This window comes from Gigantopelta aegis, chromosome 4, assembly GCF_016097555.1.
Source record: "Gigantopelta aegis isolate Gae_Host chromosome 4, Gae_host_genome, whole genome shotgun sequence".
In the NCBI taxonomy this organism is placed as follows: domain Eukaryota; kingdom Metazoa; phylum Mollusca; class Gastropoda; order Neomphalida; family Peltospiridae; genus Gigantopelta; species Gigantopelta aegis.
The window spans coordinates 78,200,033-78,222,022 of record NC_054702.1 but is presented as its reverse complement, the minus strand read 5'-3'; the positions used below and the strand labels follow the sequence as shown (position 1 = coordinate 78,222,022).

The 21,990-nt window shown below is 36.1% G+C and overlaps 1 protein-coding gene across 1 annotated transcript in view; it reads left to right on the top strand.

The window, feature by feature from the left end:
- Nucleotides 1-3,362: 3,362 nt before the first annotated feature.
- The window catches only part of LOC121370008 (putative ankyrin repeat protein RBE_0220), a 31,555-nt gene continuing 12,927 nt past the window's right edge, over nucleotides 3,363-21,990 (top strand). Inside the window, exon 1 of the mRNA XM_041495099.1 lies at nucleotides 3,363-3,527. Within this exon, the coding sequence (XP_041351033.1) occupies nucleotides 3,363-3,527 (165 nt within the window). The remainder of the gene's footprint in view (nucleotides 3,528-21,990) is intronic.

Here is a 21,990-nt window from a genome sequence, read left to right as displayed (position 1 = left end):
TTGTTTTTGTTTTTGGGTTTGTTTTTGTTGTTTGTTTGGTTATTAAAGCCGCACACCCTAGTTCCATCCAGCGAAAATAAATTATAATTTGGTTAATCTACAAACCTGTAACACACTTAGATCACGTTTTTATCAAATGGAGTGAAAAAGCAGGTTTTATATCGATAAATACCATGGGAATCCCCATGTCCCAATTGCTTGAAATAATTTTGAAAGTTTGTATTCTGATGTCACCGGTAGATGTCGCTCGAAGCACAACAATGCCTACGTCACGACAAATTTCACAGACTTGGTGTGCGTTCTTTTCACCTCTCCTGGATATGTTCCAACTGGTCTGTCCTGGTTGTATCCCCTCTCCAGATATCGTAGGACTTAGCAAAATTATTGGTTTTAAGGGTTTGTAAAGTTTTGTATTGAGATACTTACTTGTCTGAACTTTATTGTTACTGAAAATGTTCACGAACTGTGAAGAAAAATCTGACAAATGAACAACAACAAATCGGATGTTGATTGCGCGAACCGTGCACGAGAAAACAAACCGAACCAAAATGATAACGGTCACGTGGTATACCAACGTCTATGACATTGAAATGGAAATATCCCGTCTAAAAATAGATTAGACCTTGTCTGCTCCACGGTTTTTTCTCAAACGTGCGTCCGTTTTTCAGAAATACGAAAAATGCATTTTGTGGTATTACAAACACCAGGATTACCAGGTTTACCAAAAAATGGAAATGTATATTCTAAATAATAAACGGTAAGTAAAGTGCAATTTTATTTGTAAAACAAATGGGTTTAATAGCGAAAAACAACGCCGTAATGGTTAACAACTAGCCGTAACTAGGGTGTGTCCCTTTAATGCTTTTTATACTAATGTATTTATTATTATTATTGTTTTTAATGTTTTTATGGTTTCTTTAAAAAAATTAAATAATGTTTTTAACGACTTGCAATATAAACGAACATCCTTGCAAAATACCAATAGCTGATGTTAAATAGTTATTTATTCGTCGTTCATCCACGCATCCAACAATTCATTCATTCGTTCGTTCATCCAAACATCGCTCTCTCTCTCTCCATTCATTCATTCATACATACATTCGTTCGTTCATTCATTAATTCATTCATCCATCCATCTATTCAGTGTAAAAGATATTATTAGGGTGTAACTAAGAGATAATAAATTCGTCTGAGGACCCACTGGATTAAATTCGCATTGCATCTGGAGCTCCACAACTGGTATATGAATGACTGTAGTACGTGTTGTCCTATCATTTTTCGTTCCACCAGTGCACCATGACTTATATATCAAAGGCCGTGGTATGTACTATCCTGTCTGTGGAATAGTGCATATAAAAAGATTCCTTGCTACTAATGTAAAAATGTAGCGGGTTTCCTCTCTATGTCTATATGTCAAAATTACCAAATGTCTGACATCCAATAGCCGATGATAAATAAATCAATGTGCTCTAGTGGTGTCGTTAAACAAAAACAAACTTAAACTGTTGTCCTATGTGTGGTCAAATACACGTACCAATGAAGCCCAACGTAACCTGTTACACATGGGTATGTTCTCTAACAGTGTGGATTAAGTGAGACAAGCACTATGCTGTTTGACACCTAATGACAGCTGATTACACCAAGACTTGAGATGTCGTTAAACAAACATCCCTTTCCTTATCAAAGATAGCTCTCATCGATCACCAGTCTTACCCAGCATCGCCATTTTGAAAGCACTGATTGGAAGAGCTTTTGCTCTTGCTGTCTGGCTATCCCCGAGAGCGTATGACATAATTAATCTATTTGAGAAATGCACTTCCCCATTTGCCTTCCTTAAATAAATTGTAAACAGCCTCGTGGAGAACACTTTGTCATTACTCCGGAATACTGCTATAGGTTGTTTGCGGGTGGTGGTGGGTTTTTTTCTTCTTCCGCGGCAAGTCTATTACTGAGCGAAGTAAATTGCTGTATTTTAATAATCCGTATCGGAGGAGATATCTGACAGAAGCCTCTTCTGTTGCTCGGTTGTTCTATGGACAGGCAAAGTAAATGATATTGTACCGTTCCTGCGTGCGCCGTTATTTACGATTGTGTCAACGAACAAAGTTACAGTAATTTTTCCCAAAACAACCGTTCATCGTTCAGCGTCGTTCGATTGATGAAACGGCGAATTCAGACAAGACAGTCGTTCACAGCTAACGTTATTCGATTCATGAAAGGGTGAGTGGACAACACAACTGTTGAACAATCAGATGTTCACAGTTGACGGTTGGTAGAACGTGGATTTTAGACAAAACAGCTGTTCACAATTAACATATTGATGAACCGGTGATTTGAAACAAAACCATTGCTCGCTGTTAACAATATTCGGTTGAAAGAAAGAGTGAATTTGGTTAAAACAATTCGGTTAATGGAAAGATGATTCCTAGGTGAAACAGTTGTTCAAAATTAAGGGATTGCTGACAGGATGATTTCAAACAAACACAAATGTTTACTGTTAAAGGTATTTTAATGTTAGTGTGGCGAGGTGAAATTAAATAATTTGTCAGTATTAACATCATTTGTTTTCTAAAATGAACATTTCGGACAAAACAAGAGTTAGCTGTTATTATCCTACGATTACTGTAACAGACTGTTTGGAGACAATTGTCCATTATGAACGTCATTTGATTGGTGATTTCGAAAACAAATTTACGAGCTGTTAACAGCCTTCTGTTCCTGCCGTCTTCTCGTCGTACCTTTTATGAGCAGTTCATGTAGTCTGCAAGACACGTCGCGTGTCATACCTGCATGACGTGTTTCCTGTACACACTACACTGTTTACGTTTCGTTTTCATATGTAAATGTGCAGCTCTTTCACAATAACCTAGCTACCACGGTCTCCTGAAACTAAAGATGAATGGATGACAGATTGCGGATGTGTGACCAGAAAAAGGAAAACCTAATCAGATACTTTTAATTGTGTGCTTTTAGAGTATACATGTCGTGCAGCCTGACGTGGTTTATTCTTGCTCAGCACAAAACAGGACAAAAACAAACCTCGGCCATGTTTTAATGTTGATAATACAGAGTATACACTCCGTGCAACCAGACGTGTTTTATTCTTCTTTAGCTCAAAACAGGACAAAAACAAACTTCGGCCATGTTTTCATGTTGGAAGGAGAAAGTTGTTTCTCATACAAAATAGCTGTATTCGCTGATTTGTTTCTGGATGTTCTGTTAAATTTGAATATATTTAGAATCTGAAAACATATTAAAACAACAAAAACCTTTTGAACGTGAAAGTGGCCTTTCACACAAACTAGCATTGTTAGAAATTCAATTGTTTTAAATTACGTTTGGAAACCTGTGGAATTGCAATCATGAGCGGTAAATCGGTGATATCAGACGAATTTCTCCTCTTTGATTCCATCACAAAAGGCAAAGTGAAGGTCACCAAGTTCATCCTGCAGGCTGCCAAAAGCAATCTGCTGAACATCATGGATGCGGAAGGACGAACGCCACTTATTCTATGCTGTCAAATCAAGGTTGGTTTTGAAAAAAACACAAAAAAAACCTGATTTTTTAAAAACAATTTTAGCTATATTTGGTAAAACCTTTGATGTATCACATTTTGCTATACACATTGATATGTGTGTTGTATGCAGTTATTTCGCAGTAGCAGACGCCAAACACCCCAATCAATGACAATACCATGTTTTGATAATAATAAAAAAAAGAAGGACGCATGGTCTCAGATGACGTTTTAGGGTCAAATTTACTTTTTAAAAAATAATATAAGTTGTAGAAGCATCACGAGGGGTTTATGGATTTTTATATCCTCTGTATGCTATTGCACCCCGACAATTTTCTTCAAACACATCCAGGTGCATTAAAGGGACATTCCTGAGCTTGCTGCATTGTAAGATATTTCCGACTAATAAAATATTTCTACGATTAAACTTGTATATTAAATATATTTTCTTGTTTAGAATATCATTGTCTGTAAATTCAATGTGTTTCTGGTCGTCTTAATATTTGTAAGAAGCCCAAACTGGATTTTGTCTTCAAATAATTTCGTACGTACGAAAAAACAATATTTTAGGAAATAAGATGCAATTTAACCTAGTACAAATATTAGAACGATCAGAAACACGTTTAATATACTGCCACTAATATTTTATGCATAAAAATATATTTGATATGTAATTACAATCGTTAAAAAGTCTCTGTTAATCAATAACATCTTAAAAAGTGCTGCAAACTCAGGAATGTCCCTTTAATAATGTTCAAAACAAAATAAATTCAAGAGCAACGTCATGTACCCAGTTTAGTATTATTGTAAGGAGATGTAAAGTGACCTCATTGCAATACTAACGTCATTCAAATTCAAAATTAGCTGTATTATTACAATACTTCGCCACATTAAAATGCTCGCTTTTCTTCAATTTCATTTTCCGAGTGGTTGGCAAGTCGTTTGACAACCATGTTTTATTTACGTTGGTAATAGACGAAATTTTGCGAGACGCATTAATACAATAACAACAGTCCGATGTTACAGGTGGGGTATAAGAGATTTGACTCCGCCCACGTGAGGTATAAGGGTTTTGTCCCAGGCTAAATAACCAATGAAATTCGAGTATTTTACTTGAAGGCGAAGCAATATAAGTTGTTGAAGCATCACGAGGGGTTTATGGATTTTTATACCCTCTCTATGCCCTTGTACCCTGAGCCGAAGACGAGAGTACAAGAGCATACAGAGGGTATGACAATCCATAAACCCCAAGTGATGCTTCTGCAACGAATTTATTTTATATCTTGCCGACATGTTTAATTACAAGATTTTCTTCAAAAACATCCTGGCCCCGTGCTTATAAACTTTAAAGTCCAGACTTTAACGCCATGGCAACGCCATTCAAATAACATTACGTTAAAGTCTAGACTTTAAGTTTTATAAGCACGGGCCCAGGTGCATTAATAATGTTCAAAAAAAAAATGTTTCAATAGCAACGTCATGTACCCAGTTTAGTGTTATTGTAAAGAGATATAAAGTGGCGTCATTAGAATACTGATGTCATTCAAATTCAAAATTAGCTGTATTATTACAATGCTTCGCTACATTAAAATGCTCGCTTTTCTTCAATTTCATTTTCCGAGTGGTTGGCAAGTCGTTTGACAACCATGTTTTATTTACGTTGGTAATAGACGAAATTTTGCGAGACGCATTAATACAATAACAACAGTCCGATGTTACAGGTGGGGTATAAGAGATTTGACTCCGCCCACGTGAGGTATAAGGGTTTTGTCCCAGGCTAAATAACCAATGAAATTCGAGTATTTTACTTGAAGGCGAAGCAATATAAGTTGTAGAAGCATCACGAGGGGTTTATGGATTTTTATACCCTCTCTATGCCCTTGTACCCTGAGCCGAAGACGAGAGTACAAGAGCATACAGAGGGTATGACAATCCATAAACCCCAAGTGATGCTTCTGCAACGAATTTATTTTATATCTTGCCGACATGTTTAATTACAAGATTTTCTTCAAAAACATCCTGGCCCCGTGCTTATAAACTTTAAAGTCCAGACTTTAACGCCATGGCAACGCCATTCAAATAACATTACGTTAAAGTCTAGACTTTAAGTTTTATAAGCACGGGCCCAGGTGCATTAATAATGTTCAAAAAAAAAATGTTTCAATAGCAACGTCATGTACCCAGTTTAGTGTTATTGTAAAGAGATATAAAGTGGCGTCATTAGAATACTGATGTCATTCAAATTCAAAATTAGCTGTATTATTACAATGCTTCGCTACATTAAAATGCTCGCTTTTCTTCAATTTCATTTTCCGAGTGGTTGGCAAGTCGTTTGACAACCATGTTTTATTTACGTTGGTAATAGACGAAATTTTGCGAGACGCATTAATACAATAACAACAGTCCGATGTTACAGGTGGGGTATAAGAGATTTGACTCCGCCCACGTGAGGTATAAGGGTTTTGTCCCAGGCTAAATAACCAATGAAATTCGAGTATTTTACTTGAAGGCGAAGCAATATAAGTTGTAGAAGCATCACGAGGGGTTTATGGATTTTTATACCCTCTCTATGCCCTTGTACCCTGAGCCGAAGACGAGAGTACAAGAGCATACAGAGGGTATGACAATCCATAAACCCCAAGTGATGCTTCTGCAACGAATTTATTTTATATCTTGCCGACATGTTTAATTACAAGATTTTCTTCAAAAACATCCTGGCCCCGTGCTTATAAACTTTAAAGTCCAGACTTTAACGCCATGGCAACGCCATTCAAATAACATTACGTTAAAGTCTAGACTTTAAGTTTTATAAGCACGGGCCCAGGTGCATTAATAATGTTCAAAAAAAAAATGTTTCAATAGCAACGTCATGTACCCAGTTTAGTGTTATTGTAAAGAGATATAAAGTGGCGTCATTAGAATACTGATGTCATTCAAATTCAAAATTATCTGTATTATTACAATGCTTCGCTACATTAAAATGCTCGCTTTTCTTCAATTTCATTTTCCGAGTGGTTGGCAAGTCCTTTGACAGCCATGTTTTATTTACGTTGGTAACAGACGAATTTTTGCATGGCGCATTAATACAATAACAACAATCCGATGTTACATGTGGGGTATAAGAGATTTGACTCTGCCCACGCGAGGTATAAGGGGTTTTTTTCAAGGCTAAATAACCAATGAAATTCGACTATTTTACATGAAGGCGAGATAATAATATTTATTACCCATAAAGGGGAAAATAAAAATCACAATTTTTCACTGAGAAATTATCATGCATTGGTTTAACGTACACTACTGTCACGGGGATTCTATAATACCCGTAACTGAATGAAACACGATTATCCAAATATCTCTCCTAACTGTATATCTATTAGATCTCTCTGTAACAGGCTGTTATACCCGCTGTGGCTCGTCTAGGTATGATCAGAGATACGATCTTATATAAAGTATATATTATTATAGCACGTTTAGTTCACTAGAAAACACAATACACTTTGGAATCTGTATTAACCTACGCTGACAAATGTACTGCCGCAGTAGTTAATTAATAACAACAATAATAACAACCCAGAACTGATCACTTAATTAGTTAATCTCTAGGTGTCTAGTTTACACAATATGCTAATCACTTCACCGTGACACAACACCCACACGTGTGATAATTGAGAAACGCTAACACACACACGTGCGATAATGGAGAAACGTTTCTAGGGGAACTTAATTAATAAAGGAATTACAACACTATTCCTAACTGGTTAATTTTTTAATTAACCCTAACTACTCATTCAGTAACCTTGTAACACAGAATTTATACTGGTACCTATCACAATAAAGACAATAACCTACAGTTTACCTAGGTCCTCTAGGATGACTGGCTAAGCTTTATATTACCAAATACTCGTATAATGTTAGAACAATAAGTCTACGATTTACTTCGTCAGATGACCGAAGACACTGTCTAAAGAATATTGGTATAATACAGTATTAAAATATTTAAAGTCACATCAATCACATCAAGGTTATACAACAGAGCAGAAATAATATATTTACCAAAGTCCAAACGGACTAACGTTCCCGGGAAGCCTTCCTTTTTGGTTCTCCTAGATATCTCTAAACCCTAGTTATTTATTCAAAACTCTCAGAGACAGCGAATATCGCCTGGGGGTACAAGGCGGTACCTCACGTATCATGTGCATTTTCCACAACCACCACACCGGCATATTTTTCTCTGATCGTCAGACTTACTGACGCCTTGGTCGCCAAAATCACGGTCGTCGAAACCGCACTCGCAGAGGTATTACGTAACTACTCGCCACATGGCCTCCGCACCTGGCTGGGTGTGTATTAAGCACAGAGCACGACCACCGTCGCGCAGGGGTATTACGTAACAAGTTGCCCACCTGGGCTAAGTGCAATTTGGAACTGCACACGGCCCTCTAAAACAATTAATATCGCCACAGGCGAAAACAAAAATTAAGAGCATGTTCCGTCACAACTACTATTGGATGATTTGACGCCAACAAACCAATCAACCTTGTCGGTACTATATGTGACGTCATCACGAGTTGGCAAACACAATGACGTCACGTAGTTTAAAGCGTTTGCGTTTACGTCTGTTTGGTTTCAGTGTTAAGCTTGTAATAAAATGGTAGTTTAATGAAATTCATTATAGATTTTTTTTACAGAATATATAGAACTTTGGGTTTTGAAAATTATCTGTGAACCGTGAATAAAATACAAAGTTAAAGCAATAGGTCTACCCAGAACAGTAAAGTAGTTTACGTCGTTTCTATATACATGGACGTGTAGCCGATGTAGGCTATATCGAAAGTGAAGGCTTTTAAGAAACTAGGTACTAGTTATTATCAAATTTATGTCCCTCGTAAAATAATTTTCACTCGGGACAAAAACTTGATAATTATTATTGGTAACTCGTTTATTATCCTCTATATCTTATCACCCCAAACATCATTCAGCTGAATTGTAGAGGTAACGGTTAAACACCTTTCAAAAAAGCAGCTTTACTATATTTCTAAAGAAGGAAATTATTGGGAACAATAGTCAATATTATAAATCTGAGGTAATTTGAAAATACATGTGTAGTATAATTTAATATTTCAAAGTATATGATCAAATTTATACCTTGATTTTTTAAGAAAGGAATATATCTCGAAACAAATCTACATGATAATAAAGATTACTTCAACAAATATAGTTTCTATAGTTTCCATTTGAAATTATATTCATGTCATACTGTTGTACATCTAAGAATTGAACATTATACTTTTTGATTTCGTGGATGTATGAACCAAAGACCCGCTTTTAATAAGGCTGCGGTCAGATCTAATCCGCTTTTTTTCGCAACCGCACCCGCTTCCACATAAGTTATCCGTCGTTTGCCAAATTCGACTGCGTTGCAGAGGGGTGTGAATGTACGAAAGCGGCGGCAGACAGGTTTGTTCACACCTAATGATTTGATATACAATCGAATTTGACGGCCAACGGACGTGTGCGGAAGCGGGTGCGGAGGGCAAAAAATCAATTCCAAAAACTGGATAAATCTGATCGCGGCCTTACGGAATTGCGCGTAGCATCGCGTCGCCGGCAAAACTCGTTTTTCGACAGTAAAACCATCAGTAATGTCCGCAAATAGACTAATACAACATAATTATCCCTTAAATCTCGCCTTACCATACTTCAGCAAAATATGACATCTCACAGCGTCCAAAGACCATTGACAGGAATTAAGTAACACTATTTCATTAAGATCGATTTTGTTATCAGTCATGCTTTATTTTCATTCATTCACTGGTTATGGAATACCCGCTAACAGATCTAATCTCTCACTTGTCCCTATTATTAATACTACTGTTTTCCTTTTATTAAATGTAATATGTGCGATCGTGGTTGATCGCTGATAATTCTGCTCTCACAAACATTGAATGCTGTAGGCAATTAGTGTATGATATCGTCTATACCACTACCGTACAATATAAACCAAGACCAACCATATTTCAACTCCTGTTTCGGACAGAACTATTTGGCGAAGTTGGAGATTGTGCCCATGACAGTCGTGCTTGAACAGTTTATTGATGGAAGCACGCCATATAAATTCCCCATATCCATACCACTTGTTCACCGCGGCGTCATAGGTTGCAGCATCTCACCAGGTCAAAGTTCGAAGTTCACCAAAATTCATTGGTAAACTATGTAACAAGGGTATTCTGTCATATGGCCAATACATTCCTGAATATGACTCAACTATCAGGTATTATTGTGCTTGAAACACGAGGGATGCTATTAAAATTAAGATTACAAACACTAGTATATGTGTACGGAACTTCCTTCTGTTATATCCAAAAACTAGCAGCATACCTCTCCCACATTTGATTCTGATTTACAATAAGGATAACGGGTTGTAGTGTTTACGTTTACGATGTATATGGTGATTGAAAAGTTGTTTGTAGACGATTTAGCGACATATGCTATTATTGTCGTCTGTGGGATTTGATTTGATAGTAAACAGCCTACATATATATACTTCTATGAAACACCTGCTCTCATCGTGCACAGGATAATAAAGCAAAGAAACGCTGGCTAGTGTTAATGGTAATACCGTACTCATTGGTACTGAATAACAGGTGGTGTATCAAAGAAAACTGCATATCAAAGACCCGTTGCTGCTAATCAGGAAGAGTAGTCTCCATGGGAGAAGGGGCTGTGTTATTGGGGCGGGCCGGCCTCAGTGGCGTCGTGGTTAAGCCATCGGACATATGGCTGGTAGGTATAGGGTTCGTAGCCCGGTACCGGCTCACACCCAGAGCGAGTTTTAACGATTCAGTGGGTAGGTGTAAGGCCGCTACACAATCTTCTCTCTCACTAACCATTTACAATTAACAACTAACTCACTGCTCTGGAGAGATAGCCCAGATAGCTGACGTGTGTGTGCCCAGGATATCGTGGTCGAACCTTAATTGGATATAAGCACGTTAATTAAGTTTAAAATAAAATACTGGGGCGGATTGATTATATTAAGTTTGTCCTCTGAACATGAAGACTAGGCGGCTTGAGTTAGATGCTGTCAATAGTGTGCTCGGACATTTAAAGGAACAATTTTACAATGAGCCTAATAAATTAAAAAAACCCTGTCCCCCACCCATTATTACAGCTAACTATGGATGGCCATCGTGTGTATTTTAATGTCCTGCCTACTCCAGCTTTATCGGAAGTGACATCACCACCAATACCCTGTTAACTACTCATGCCTGTACATAATACATAAATATGTTACAGAAAGAAACCACTAAACCAAGATGGATTCTGATTGCGAACACAAAAATGGAGAGTGAAAAACATGTTTGCTTAATATGATGAGCCGGGTGGTGTAGTGGGGTGGAGTATTCTATAACCATTCCAGTTTGAACCTGTTTACACAACTGCCTACATGGAAACATCTACAACGAATTTTTTCGATTCTTCTATAGATTACAATTTTGAACCGAAGTCGATGGAAGGGAACACAGACGACATTGTGGACTAGTGTGTTTGCGGGAACTGTTTCACACACAACATAACTCGAGTATGTTTGTTGTTGTGAAAGTGACGAAGTATAGGCCAGACGTGAACATGGTATGCACAAAAATAAACAAACCATTTGTCAAAACACTATTTTCAAATCATGGGTAGTAGTAACCATATTATATAAAACAAGTTTTATTAAAATACATTTTCACCCGAAGCATTGGAATTCCCACCGTCCTATCGAACAAAGAGCTACTCATTTGAAAGATGTCGATCTTGCCATTATGCATAGCAGTTGTAATGGAAGAAATTGTCATACATAACGTTTGAAACTAAATGGATTTGTTGCCATTAATATTAAATCATTTGGCAACACAAGGAATAACGAGATACCAATAACACAGAATAAAGATATATATGCTTTGAATCAGAATACGCGTATTGTTTCATTTGCTTTAGCAATGTAGCAAATTTACACAGCAGTAACCCCTTCTACTTAAATGTTTAGGCAAAACAGATGGTAAAATCGACCTACTTCGCACGTTTGGACCAATGTCGACCATTGTGAATGACATAATATGCTAGATATTATATCAACTTATTTTTACCCTAAATAACGATATATGTATTTATCATATCACTACTAAGGAATAGCATTGGGCACGCCCATTACATAAATCACATATTTTGAGACATAAGTATGCAAATATTTAGAACATAAGTATGCAAATTACATTATTATGCAAATTATATACCGAAAACGTAGAACTATTTTCACCTGTCAAAATTGTTGACAAACAAACATGGCGTCTTTTGAAGTCGGAGATAGCGTTACAATCGATAAAAAAGGAAGTGCTACAATCAAAGCAACTCTACCTTCCGGTAATTATATAGTTATGATTCAAGCTGAATTGTCACCAGAACGTTTAGTTAGTGCAAACAGGGGATAGGGTAGATCCACGGACATCGAAGCAGACGCCACAATCCGGCAGGCCCAAAAACAAAACTCGTAGATTTGTAGAAGTAGATGATACGATGATTGGTAATGTCATTACAGAAAATGAAAACAAGAATACTGCCAAAAAAACTCTATATGACATGCGCATTTTTGAAAACTATCTACAATCAATCAATGAGTCCAGACCAATACATGAAATGCCCCCCCCCCCCCCCCCCAAAGTACTCGATGTAATTCTGTGCAAGTTTTACATCAGTGTACAAAAAGAAACCCGGGGGACATTACGAACCGAACAGTCTTACCTCTTTCCAAAGCAACATCGTAATAAATGTGGCTCAGCCTAAAAGTCCTGTTGTCCCCCTAAAACGACGAAGACTTATTTTCGACAGACTCAGACTGAACTTGATGAAGCCCTTAAATAGGTCAATGACGTAGATAGGCCTATGTCTGACAATGACGTGGTACTCGGCAAAATGCCGCGAAAAGATATTTTGAAAAATTTGGCTATTGTCAATTATTTTATTATAATTTCATTGTTTATATATAAAACTGTTAAATTAGTATTAAATTGTTTAAATAGCTACAATCTTTGTTTCCGCTTTTAACCTAGTTTCAGAAAGCATAGATAACCTTCAAGGTGTATTGACAAACCGATTATCAGCTGAGTGATTGACATGTACATGTATTCATACGTCATAACAGATTGTTACGTCCGAGCGTTGGGGTTTTGTTTATTAATCATTTAAGTGGAAAATAAACAAAATTGACAGTGATATGATAAATAGAATTCGTCACTCGTATTTTTTAATATGGGAAATATCAACCTCGGCCTGTTAATCTGTATTTGTCTCGGCAGAGCCTCGACAAATACAGATTAACGAAGCCTCGGTTGATATTTCCCATATTAAAAAAAACTCGTGACGAATCCTCTATATATACACGCACGCACGCACGCACGCACGCACGCACACATACATACATATATATATACACAAACACACACACACACACACACACACACACACACACACACAGTGAAACCCCACCTAACGACCACCACGGTTCTAAGACCACCTCACTATAAAGACCAATATTTTAAAGACCAGAATATTTCACATTAGCATATATTATCGTGAACTACAACCAGTGTGCCATTACAGCAGTGATTTAGTGCACTATTCCTTGCATTTTAAAACTATACCTGAATTCAATTTGCTCGAAATGTCAGATGACAATTAATATGAATATATTTAGAAAATGTCGTGGGTTGTACATCTAACGACTATAATGAAAATGCACATTACTTCTATTAGAAGGTGGGGTACGGGGTCTTTGACGTTCTTAGTAATATCGAGGCTTTCAAATGTTAACGGTAATGTGATAGTTATATATCTTAATAACATGTCTCCAACATTTTTAATAAATAGAAGATATATCTTCCCTTTTTGGGGGTTTTCAGATGTGATTTATTTGTTCATGATTTAAGTCTATAGTTATATCACACGATATGATGCTAATAAAGCTGATCTGACCCACGGCACTAACTAACGACTGCCGGTAGTAGGGAAGCATAGTAGGTGGTTACAAGTGCCTCCTATCAATGCAGAAGTAACTACTGAACACTCTTCGAAGTTGTCAGACTAAGCCCACAGTTAAAAGCTGATGGGAAATAGCAGGTGTGTGGCACAAATAGCCACAAGAGACGAGCACCTGTCGCGGTTGGAAAGACAAGGACTGGGATGTGGAGGTGGACAGCGAAATAAGTTGAAAGATAGGAAGAATTGACATATCGAGAATAATTGAGATGGAATTCAAAGGAGTAAAAGGAAAGTGGGCAGTGGGATCAAACAACAACAACAATAATAATAATAATAATAATAATAATAATAATAAATAGTGATGGTATCAGCAGTTAGCATATCGAATCAGCACCACCATTGGTACCCGCGCCATGGCCATAGTTAATCATTATTAAGTGTATTTTTTAAAATCTAAACCATGATAATTATATACAAAATTGAGAAAACATATACAAGGTCAAAATAAAATATAACATCAGAAATCAATTTTGTCAGTAATGCATCATATGAAAAAGTTTAAGAAATAATCTCTAAGGCTCATAGATACTGGATAGTTGAACTCATCCCTTTTAACATACAGCTTAGCTGGAAATAGATGTTAGTCAGATTTGGTCAATATGTATTTTAGATGGCGTAGCTCAAGCCTAATTGATAAAAATATTGGAGAAAATAATGAGAAAAACCCATCGAACGGTTCTGATACGTTAAACGAAGCAGTAATTAGTCGAAACTTGTCATTTCGCGTAAACACGTCTTCGATTTCGCCAGCATCTAAACAAATAAAAGCATATGAATGACACACATAATAACGAATGTAGTACCCTCGGGTGTTTCCGTAACACATTGTGATATATTAAAAATAACGATTATGTCTTTTACTGGAATTGATGTCACGATCATAGACTCTGTGATCTTTCGCCATGGCCGTAATTAGGGGCTAGGCGGACAGTTCCACCGCCCCTCCCGCCTCGTAAAAAATACAAACAAGTGTCGTTTTTAACTAAGAAGTTCACTTTTTGACTATATGTAAGGTAATGTAATTTGCCATTCATTCATTCGTTCGTTCATTCATTCATCCATCCATTCTTTCATTCGTTCATTTATTCATTCGTTCAGACAGCAAACTGCATTTTGCTAACATCGTTCATGTTGCCCCTCGCAAAATTTTATTCTCTAATCAACACATGTCCCGCACCCCCTCTTTAAAAAGAAGTATTCTCCCCTGCATTAAAGTGACATTCCTGACAGAGACTTTTTAACGATTGTAATTACATTTCAAATATATTTTCCTGCATAAAATATTAGTGGCTGTATATTAAACGTGTTTCTGATCGTTCTAATATTTGTACTAGGATAAATTACATTTTATTTCCTAAAATATTTTTCGTATGTACGAAATTATTTGAAGACAAAATCCAGTTTGCGCTTCTTACAAATATTAAGACGACCAGAAACACATTGAATACATAGACACTGATATTCCAATATTTTAGAAAATAAAATGAAATTTAACCTAGTCTCTGTTAGTCGATAACATCATGAAAATTGCATCAAACTCAGGAATGTTAATTCATTCAGCTTTTAAAAACAAATAGATGCAACTACTGACTTGAAGGTCACGTGCTATGTCATTTAAAGAGACATTAAAGAATTCTGTTTTTGAATTAAAAATGATTTAAAAATTAGTATATATATATATATATATATATATATATATATATATATATATATATATATATATATATATATATATATATATATATATCGTTAAAAGTGTATGTTTATCTTTACATGACAGGCTTGTTTCGTGAGAGAGTTGAATTGCTCTCACTCATCAGATGTAGATTTAATTACACCGTCAACGGAAAGCTGATGACGTAATGGACTCTGTGACGTCGAGGTTACGTCACTATGCAGGTCTATAGGTGATGTGTGGTATGCGCACAGAAGGTATTTGCGTCTGTGTCGACATGCTGATACGAGTTCATTCTTGGAGTTTAGTGTGCTGGTTTCAGGTTTATACATTATGAACAGTTTTTCCTTCAGGCAGAGGTTACATCTTTTGCTCGCTGCAGAGTATGACTTTGCTTTGGATAAAATGTTCCACTTAATGGTGTATGGGGTGAATCTATCCTTCAGTGTCCATATGTACTGACTTAGCGCTGTTGCGTTCTTCTGTGTTGCGTTTTGAAAACTGCTCATGTGCGCGGTATATCTCGTCTTAAATGTGTTCTCGGTCAAACCAACGTATGTTTCTTGCTTGTTGTCATCGAGTGTATTAACGGTAGCTTGATATATTACTCCTTTCTGCAAGCATTTACCCTCAAGTGGACATTCAGCTCTTCGTCTACAGTTGCACTCTCTGGAGGGAACGGCGTCTTTGTCTCTGTGTTGTTGAAGTAGAGTTTTGTTATGCGCTGAAATTATTTTCCCAACATTAGGCATGCAGCTATAGCTAATTTTAACGGTGTTTTGGGAAAGCACTCATCGAGTAATCTGAGGAACTGGTGACCTACGTTGGTTTTCACGTTGGAGCTATATGGTGGGTTGTACCAGGTGATGTTCCTATTGCGGTTGTTTCTGCGTCTGTTGTTTTCTGCTGTTGGGGTGTATTTGAGGTTATAGTTATATCCGCTCTTGAGTAAGGCTTCCTTATATAGGCGTTTCGCTTCTTCAAAGATGCACTCATTCGAAGATATATCAGAAAGTCTTTTATTTATTGTTTTTGGTATACTGCGGATGATATTTGGAGGGTGGTTGCTCTTGTTGTGGATGTATAAAGGTGTGTTGTTTGGTTTCATATAGGGTTTGACTGAGCTCTTTTCAAGATCTAGAGTTACGTCTAAGAAATCTACAGATTTTTTGTTGGCGACTATGGTAATCTTGAGTTTATGGTTTGCAAATATTCTGCAAATATCTTTTTTGATTATCTCTATGGTTCTCGGTGACTCATTGAATGCGGCTAGGCCATCGTCGCGATATAGTCCTATATTGTTGCCGTATTTGGCTTGTAGTTCTGAAAGAAGAAAGAGCCCGACAATTTCGCAAATTTCTGCTCCATCATAACTACCCATAGTTACATCAAACCGTGATTGTTTGCCTCTTTTGCACCAAGCTTAGCTGTTGTTAAATAACAGTGAATTTCTTGCTTGTTATACTATTTCCATCTCATCGCTAGAAATATCGTCGAATTTGGATGCGAACTGTGGGGCTTGTTTCACGAGATTTTCTGTTATGGACGGATAAAAATCACATATGTCGAAACATATGAAAGAATAGTTTTAAACCACTTAATCACGTCTGACGTGTTCCTCCACTGGTTTGTTCTGGTTGTTTGGTTTGTGGTCTTTTAACGTGATAAATGCTTCATTTTTTGCTATTGTATCTATGCGGTCTGCTAGATTTAGTTTTTCTGCAATGTGTTTGTCTTTAGTGGTTATCTCTCGTTCTGAGTTCTCTGCCGCTATTTTATATGCTTTGGTTGTGTTGCTATCTAGTAGTCTGTTGTAAGTCCAGCTTGTAAAAGTTTGTGGTTTTATCGGCAGGTACGAGTAGTTTCTTGTCATGTTTTATAGTGTTTATGTCCTTAAACATCATCAGATGTAGATTTAATTACACCGTCACCGTCAATTATTGAGTGAGAGCAATAATTCAACTCTCTCACGAAACAAGCCTGTCATGTAGAGAAAAACATACACTTTTTAACGATATATCTGGCTCCCACACGGTTGAGCACTCTATAAAATAGCGTCTTTCAACTCGAAAACGACTACTATATATATATATATATATATATATAATATATATATATATATATATATATATATATATATATATATATATATATATATATATATATTTTATTTATTTATTTATTTATTTATTTATCATATAATATCTTGTATTTTCAGTGCAATCAAAGTATGTGATATTTTTCAGATCATATACTTAAAGAATTTTATAACTTGTGTGCGTTTATTGACATTTAAGCAAACTACTTGGCTGACACTCCATGATTGGCGTATGCATTCATAGTCATCAAACAAAAACATTTCAATGGCAATTTGACACTGAAAGCTGTCCGGCGTTGAAAAATAAAAAACGTTAGGCAGAACTTTATTTTGATGTAAGGACATCCAAAATGACGTCATTTGAGTTTGACGTCATTTCCATTCAAAAATCCACCACGCCACATATTCTTACTTCATTTGAATATCTAGTAATGGCGGACTGGAATTAAAGTTGCGTGTATAGTTTACAAAAACACGTTGCATTAAGCTTGAGCTTATATGATAAAGAGATTATTACCCTCGTGTATTTCGGTATCGTCAATATCATATATTAGGAATAAAAATAATGTATTATGCTCGCCAGAGGCTCGCATAATACAATTTTTATTCCTAATATATGATATTGACGATACCGAGAAACACTCTGGTAATAACCTACATATATATATATATATATATATATATATATATATATATATATATATATATTTAATTAAGCACCGATTTAAAGGGACAGATCCTAGTTTGAACCCGTGAAAATTAACCCTAACTTTAGTTACTCTACAAATCTGTAACACATTTGTATAAAGTTACAATTGAGTGAGACTTGAGTCTGTGACTTTGAAACGGTGAAATACCCTCTTAAAATAGACTAAAACTCGACTCCATAAACAATCAAATCTAAGTAAAATATGATTTAAGTTATCAAAAACAGTTATAATAGTCAACAATATGCGTTAGTGTTTAAAAACTAGGGTATGCCCCTTTAATTATTGACAATAAAGGGGTGATAATAAATATGACTAAGTAATTCTTTAACACTTCAGCGACATTCGGTATCCAAATTAGGAAAGGTTGTACTCGGTTAGTATTTTACTACCCGAGTATTCGTTCCAGTGTTCCACGATTGGATTATCAAAGTCCATGATATGTGCTGTTCTGACTGTGGGAAAGTGCGTCTAAATAAAACGATTCGTGTAACCAGTGGAAGTAGTCCAAAGTGATGGACAGGTTTATTCTCTTACAATAAACTTTAACCCATGACCAGAATTGCGAACTTCAACCTTAATTAGATAGAAACACGCAAATAAATGATATCATCATCATATTATAATACTTCCTAATGACTTTACACATTTTGAACATTTCCTGAATAATACTAATTATTGTGGGGATAGATTTCATTATTTATTTATGTGTACAAAATACAAATCTACTGTATACTAATTCCAACAGTATTTTAGTTGTGAAAATATCAATGTCTTTAAAAAAAAACTTTGTAAATTTAAATAAACGTATTGTTAGAAATGCTAAACCTACTCAACTTACTCAACAGCTACTGTATGTACTTAAAACTGTACTTGATAGCACACCCTTTTCTTTTTTCCCAATAGTTCTTTTTTATCAGGATGGAAAATACTTCTTTATTTCTTCAAGAATTACTTGTGCCTGAACATTTTGAGATTTCCTTGTTAAACTCTTCTACCGGTATACATTCACGCCTGCTGTTGACTTTCTTGGAGAGACAGTTCCATATTTAATAGTCCACAGAGATGCAGTCGGAGGACATTGAAAAGAAATCTCAGTCCTGGTAGAGAAAAAAAGAACTTTTGAAACATTAAGAAAGTGCGTTTTATCCTAGTCGATAAGCCCATCATTTTCTTTTCCCACAGCCAATAGTTTATTTTTATTAGGATAGAAAATATTTCTTGATTTCTTCAAGTTATATCTACCTCAACATTTTGAGATTTCCCTTTAAAGTTCATATTCCGGTGTACATACATCACCGCTGTCGGCTTTCTAGGAGAGACAATCCCATATTGTATAGTCCAAGGATACTGAAAAGAAATCTGAAAGTCTTGGTAGAAAAACAACAATTTCGGAAAATTAAGAAAGTGCATTTTATCCTAGAATGAACATATATACATTTGGGTGTGATAGAAGAAGACGGTTGACCAGTTGACCGCCATTTCTAGTACACGCATCACATGCTTCTTTCAGTTGCTTCTTCTTTGCCTTTAGTTTTTATTGCATGCACCATTTTAAAAGTATGCCATGTATTAAAATGACACATTTATCATAAATGCACAAAGTAATAAATTGGTTTCGTGCATATTATTTCATGCTTGTATGATCATTTAAAAGGTTCTCTCAATTATCAGATCTACTAATAGTGCCATGTTTTTTGGAGGGCGTCCTACTTTGGTCCCATATTTGCCACACCCACTACCAAAAGCCCATTTGCCAAAACATTTTTGTTAACATATATTATAATGAATGCCAAAAAGCAGGTCTACATAATGTCCTCTCCGGGTAGCACTTGGCTCATTCTCAAGCGGTCTATATTTTCAATATTAATCACATGTTGATTCTCAAGAATTCCAAAGATTTACTTGAAATCATTCACTCTGTCCACATCAAAGTTCTGATGGTGAATCCAGACTAAAGTATACTGGACTTCCTCATTCATATGTCAAATTTGGGGATAGGACATTAAAACATGTAATAGAAATCTCCATGGGTACCAATCGTGCTCTACTATTCGCCAATTTATTTGTCTATGCATATAAATCAGAATTTCTGACTAATCTAGTTAAATCAAAACCTAGGAATCTGACTAAAACATTTATCTTTACTTTCCGCTATATTCACGATCTTATATCATACAATAATAGCAGGATAACAGATTGCCTTCCATTGATTTACCCACACGAGTTCGAAATAAAAGAAACGTCGGAAGGTATTAAATCAGTTACTTACCTCGATCTATTCATAGCGATTCAAAGCGACACAGGTCTCCAAACTAAGCTGTATGATAAAAGGGATGACGTCAACTTTCCAATAGTCAATGTTCCCTTGATATACCTTCTGCTCCAGATTTTCGTGTCTACGTATCACAGCTTCCAAGATACCCCAGCGCATGCTCATTGTACGTAGATTTCAAACATTGACATATCATTCTGGCCCAGAAGTTGTTTCATCAAGGTTATGATGTCCAGGAACTGACCAAAATGATAGCTGATGTTATTCCCTATCTTAAACTTGTGCATATCTCTTCATCTCTTTGGAGAAACGTTTGCATATTGTTTTGTTGTGTTTGCTGAAGAGACGCACTTGACAGCTGTGGTGACAGTACTAATGACGGATTCCACCCGTGAGGCAGGATATGTTCACCTTTCACAAACACCTAATATTATTACTGTTTTAACAGTGCATTTTAATTGCATGTCATCCCAGTTATATTTATTTCAATTAACTCTGTCCTGTGCTAGGTTTAATATAGTAAACTAGTATTGGAGTGGCAATCCTCTTTGAGTGGTGCAGGAAGGATGCATTGTCCAGTAAAAGATCTCCTCGGGAGTGTCTGACACACACACACACACACACACACACACACACACACACACATACATAGACGAGGCATAAGACAGACATTCATGGACTCAACCACTATTTTGCCAAATACCCATTTGACTCTGCATTGTGCATACATAAGGTTTTGTACCACGAATAATGGTTTTGTATATAATACGTTTTCTTCTATTCAACTTCAAAATGTGGAACTCGATATATTCTGTTGCCACCGAATGGTTTTTAATCTTATGTTATTTATCGAGTGGTGGTAAGATGAACATGAAGTTTTGTTCTGTCCTGTTCTGTTGCGTTCGCTGGACATAGGCCAACTGCAGTATGTTACATTAATGATATATTCTGTCTGTGGTAAAATTCTTATCACAGAACCTTTTTCGTCTGTCAGACAAAACCAATAGTATACGTGGTGGTTACGTCAATAGATTTCGTCTTTCCTTGACGCCAACGTGTTATTTAATTAGTAAAGTATAATTATATTTCAGTATGTATATGTTTCGGCACTACTGTCTTGTCTTGTCTTGTCATGTCATTTCATGTCTTGTATTGTATTGACTTGTCTTATCTTGTCAGAATATTCGGATATCTAGAAAAAACACTTGAAATAAGTTGCTTTGTGGTGCAGAAAACATAGCACCTTGTCAAGAACCATATATATATATATATATATATATATATATAAACCACCTAACGTGCAACCTGTCACTTGTTCCATGGATTATATATTTCCATCCTTCCTTTCCATTTTTCTTTGATGCTTTCGTGTTTTTCCTTTTTCTTTTCAACGAGGATTTATAATAATCTTTTGACCTAGGAGACATGTCTTGAAAATAACCGTCGCACGCTAAACCGGCGGATTTCTCTGATTGAACCTTTTCAATCAGACGTATCCTTTGTAAATATATTACCAACCTATCGATTTTGTTTCATTAATTGAAAATACTGCAGCGTAGGTGAACAATGTGCTAATCCCGAGATCTTCAGATCAGTTTCAACATGTATCATCTGAAAACGACTAATGCTCAGATCAGTTTC